This window comes from Centruroides sculpturatus, unplaced genomic scaffold (genome assembly GCF_000671375.1).
Source record: "Centruroides sculpturatus isolate CEXI.00-Female unplaced genomic scaffold, Cexi_2.0 scaffold214, whole genome shotgun sequence".
NCBI classification, from domain to species: domain Eukaryota; kingdom Metazoa; phylum Arthropoda; class Arachnida; order Scorpiones; family Buthidae; genus Centruroides; species Centruroides sculpturatus.
The window spans coordinates 326,451-330,952 of NW_019384569.1; the positions used below are offsets into that span (position 1 = coordinate 326,451).

Genomic DNA, 4,502 nt, shown 5'->3' on the forward strand with positions numbered 1-4,502 from the left:
TATCCCATGTTGAAATTTTTCTCCGTTGCGTGTCGCTTCGCGTTGAATTTTCGTCGATGTTAAACCTAACAAAGACTATTGTATCGTTAAAAATTATTTTTTTATTTTGTACAAACAAAATAAATATATTGAAAAAGTATAAAAACAATAAAAAAAACTTATACTTCAGATGTTAATTTAGTATCAAAAACGTAAAATATTTGAGTAGCCCAAGACATAGCCAAAGATTGAAGCACCACAGCACTGGCGAAAATTTAAATTTGCCGACTGAAATTCTTTCGGATGATTGACTTTTGGAAAATCGACGCTCTACTGTATTTTTTAAAATTAAAATTTAACTACAAACAGAAATAGTCACTTTTGGTGGTTAGTTAATATGTATGTTACCGGCAAAACCCAATTTCAGGCCAAACTAGTTTATCCTACGCGTGTCAGGATATACTAGTTTGTCCTAGGCCAAACTCATTTAGAATTATTATTTAAGTCAGGCCTGGCCAACCCAAATTGTTTTGCGGGACACTTTGATCAAGCATAACATTACAATGGGCCACAATTTAAGTAAACATGCTTTTAAAAAAAGTAAAGCAAATACAAAATGAATAAGATTTCATTGTTATACCAAGAGTTTGTACTCACACTTGCACGTTATAACAATGACACATGCAAATTTTCATTTATTTAATTGTTTTGGTATATACAAAACGGAAAACGAAAGTTTTAATAGATATATAATATCGCTTAGTGGGCCACATAATTTAATGTGACGGGCCGCAGGCTGGCCAGGCCTGATTTAAGTATATTAATGGTTAAAATAAAATTAAAAGGCAATCAATTAGATGAACAATACAGTAGATCCCCTCTATAACACTGTTGATTATTCTGTTTTATTTGAATTCCATGTTGTACGAGTCACTTAGATTTTACAAATACATATTTGTAAAATCTAAGTGACCCATACAACATGGAATTCATATAAAACGGAATTATCAACAGTGTTATAGGGGTCTACTGTATTTAATCAAACATAGTCTACTTAATTATAAAAAATGATATTGATTAGAAGTGACACAACACTTGTACAAAACTATAAAATAAAAATAAGCTAATCAGTACTTATCAGTTTGTATTTTTTTTATTAAGCGATCATTTGGTAAGCCATGCACTTTTAAAGGTAATTATCTTTCGAAAATATTTTCAAAAATTCAGACAAAATAATAAAAATAACTTTTAAAGTCAAACTAAAATTAAAAATGAACTTGTTTGTGTTTCTTAGTGTAACATATAAAATATTTAATCTTTTATTTATTTTTACAGGGTGGGTTAAAGTGTACCTAGTGGTGGGTTAAACTCCAATGACAACACTTTGGACTGTTTTTGCTCCCAGCAGACTCCTCCTGGAGGGGAGCCGCCGGCAGGCCGCCCATTGTTTAACGTCACTAGTTATTGATCTACGGTAGTTCTTGAACAAAAGAAAAAAAAGGAAATGTCTACTAAAAATGTAGTTAACCGAACTAAACCAACCTAACCGAAGCACCACCATTGGGGTTACCTAGGTACATTTTAACCATTGGGTGTACTGTGGTGGCATTTCGAATTACACAAAATAATTTTTTTTTACACTGGAACCAATTTGTAGTAAATAAATCAGTTCGGCCTAGATCAAACTAGTTAAGCCTAAAGTATTTAGGCCAAACTAGATTATCCTAGGCTAAACTAGTATATCCTGACATGCGTAGGATAAACTAGTTTGGCCCGAAAACGGGTTTGGCCAGTAACATGTATATGAATTTGCATATATAATACCTTCATGAAAATTCTGCTATTTAGATTATCACCATCACTATGTCATAAAACTTGTAATTTTCGGTAACTCATCACCTCAGTCCAGATTAAGTCAAGTTTGCTGGACTCTAATCAATATTAGTAAACAAATGTTCTGATCTAAAACATCAGATCTGAAGATTATTTGAATAACTGACTAAATTGTAGAAAATACCATTGTTGTATATCCTGTTACATATTGAATTAATACATTTTTTCTGTTGTTGCATATGGCCAATAACTGTATAATTTTGCATTTTAATTAAAAATTTATTATGTACATGAAAATTTTAAAAAATTTCTTTTGTTCTCAAAAAACAATAATTTCATTTATGTCAGAAAAATTAAAGAATTATAAAATATTAAATAAACCTATTTTAATACATGGTACGCTCAAAAAGTTTTGAGAATTAGTCGAAAAAATCAAATCAAGTTATGATATAAAGAAATTTATTTAATATTGGTTTACTTTAAAAATCATATAATTTTTTTTATTTATTTTATATGGGTTCTTTAAACCATTTAAAAAGAAAATGGTTTAAGTTGATATAATTTAANTTACAACAGTTCAATTATCAATAAACTTTGATAAAGAATTTTTTCCAGACTGGAAAAATCATTAGAGAAAGTGCATCAAAGCTCAGTTATTTTTAAAAATATTAAGTTAATTTCTTTATATCCTAATATGTTTTACCTATATCTTTTTGATTATTATCTATCACACAACTAATTACACATCAAAAATATATCCTACTTATATAAGACTAATCAATTTACATGAAGATTTTTGGAACAAATTAACAATATGATTTGGAGAATATTACATATAAATTTGACAATAATTTACCATTTCATAAAATGTAGATTGTAAAGTATTTTAAATTTAGCATTTTTGATACGATAAATGTAACTAATGATATAATAATTAAGAATATGGATTAATTAAATATTTTAATCCAAAAATTAAATTTACTTGTTGAAAATTGAAAAAAAAAATTCAAGCCATGAAGGGAAATTAAGGAAAATTTGAGAACAAGTTAAATTATAGGGTAATATTATGAATAATAGAAGAATTTAATAAAATTACACTTAAAAATATTTTATATATTCATTATTAAATATACACAGTTAAAAGAATATAATCGTTAAATACCATGCCAAATCCAACCGTGAGCACCCCAAAGCGTAGCAATAGTATTTCGAGCACCGTTCCAAAAATCCCTAGAATAAGCATCCTTCAGCCTATGTCTATAGCGATACAGATATAGAAAGAGAGCTGATAAATACAGCAAAAATATTATCACAAGTGGAAGTAAGAAAGTTACCTGTAAAATCATAAAATGATTATTAAAGCTATTAATACAATTTTTGTCGTAAAAGGAAATATTAATTTTGAAATAAAAAAACTTTACTAAACTTGAGATTTCATAATTTAGAAAATACAAAACTAGAAGTATTAATTTTTTGACATAAATATTATTAATATTTTCATTTAATTTTTATAATATAAATTAATATATATTTCATGAATGGACAGCAAAAATAAATATTAAGTTACCCTATTCTTGCACAATAATAATTTGTTAGATTATTTGTTTTATCGAAGAAGATATAATTGAATTACTTAAACTGTCAATGTACAGTATTAATAATGGCAGAATTGTTGATAATTTCAATAAAAATATTTCAACATTTATTAGCTATAAACAATGTATACTATTTAGAAAAAAATGGAAAAAGTATAAAATTTGATATTTACAAACTTTAAATTATAGATATTAAATATAACATTTTATTACAAGTATCTTCTGTGATATTTGTAATAAAATATTCGTGTAATAAATGAAAATATACTTAAAATAGTATATTTTCACTGTCAAAAATAAATATAGTCAACTTTGTTCACAATTGAATTATCATTTACACATAATTGTTTGATTTAAGTAAATATTACTGACAAAATTATATATAAAGTAGAAAATGATCTATTAATAATTATTTTTGTCTTATTAGAGATAAATATTTATTTAATAAGATAATAAGATAATTAACTAATAACTTAATTATTATCTCATATAAGAATTACTATACTAAAAATCTTTAATCTCAAAGGTAACAAAAAGCCTTCTTCTAGAAGTCTCAACTTTTAAGCAATTTAATTTTTTCAAAGTGTAAATCTCTTTACTTTCAGAATAAACAATCTTTAAATTTATTTTGTATAAATTTTTTATATTTTATGATTAATTAATATTATACTTTTCAAATCAATTATCATTTTTTTAGAAAAAAAGTATTTTCCTTTTCTACATACTTGACTTTAGAAATTTAATTACATTATATATGTAAATATTTATAAAAATTAATGTTTATATTATATATATATTCATTATTTATACTTAAAGAGTTGTCCTTGTGCATGAAGATGATAATCTAAACTTATCAAAACTCTTATAAATAAACTCTTTTCAATTTGAATTTTTAATATATATATTCTTTTGTTTTAACATTTCAAGACAGGCTTTTAATTTATAATTAAATCACTAATATAATATTTAAGTTATAATATTATCTTTATTATTTTTAAATTTATATTCACAGATTTACAAACTGATTACTAATAAATTATTTTTCATAAATTTGTAGATTTTTTTATAAAATTTAGAAATTAATTATAAAAATAT

The 4,502-nt window shown here is 24.7% G+C and overlaps 1 protein-coding gene across 5 annotated transcripts in view; it reads right to left on the reverse strand.

The window, feature by feature from the left end:
- The window catches only part of LOC111624127 (transmembrane protein 68-like), a 30,172-nt gene that overhangs the window by 15,853 nt on the left and 9,817 nt on the right, over window positions 1-4,502 (reverse strand). For all 5 annotated transcript variants that reach the window (XM_023366917.1, XM_023366919.1, XM_023366914.1 and 2 more), the window contains one exon: window positions 2,975-3,146. In XM_023366917.1, the coding sequence (XP_023222685.1) occupies window positions 2,975-3,146 (172 nt within the window). The remainder of the gene's footprint in view (window positions 1-2,974; window positions 3,147-4,502) is intronic.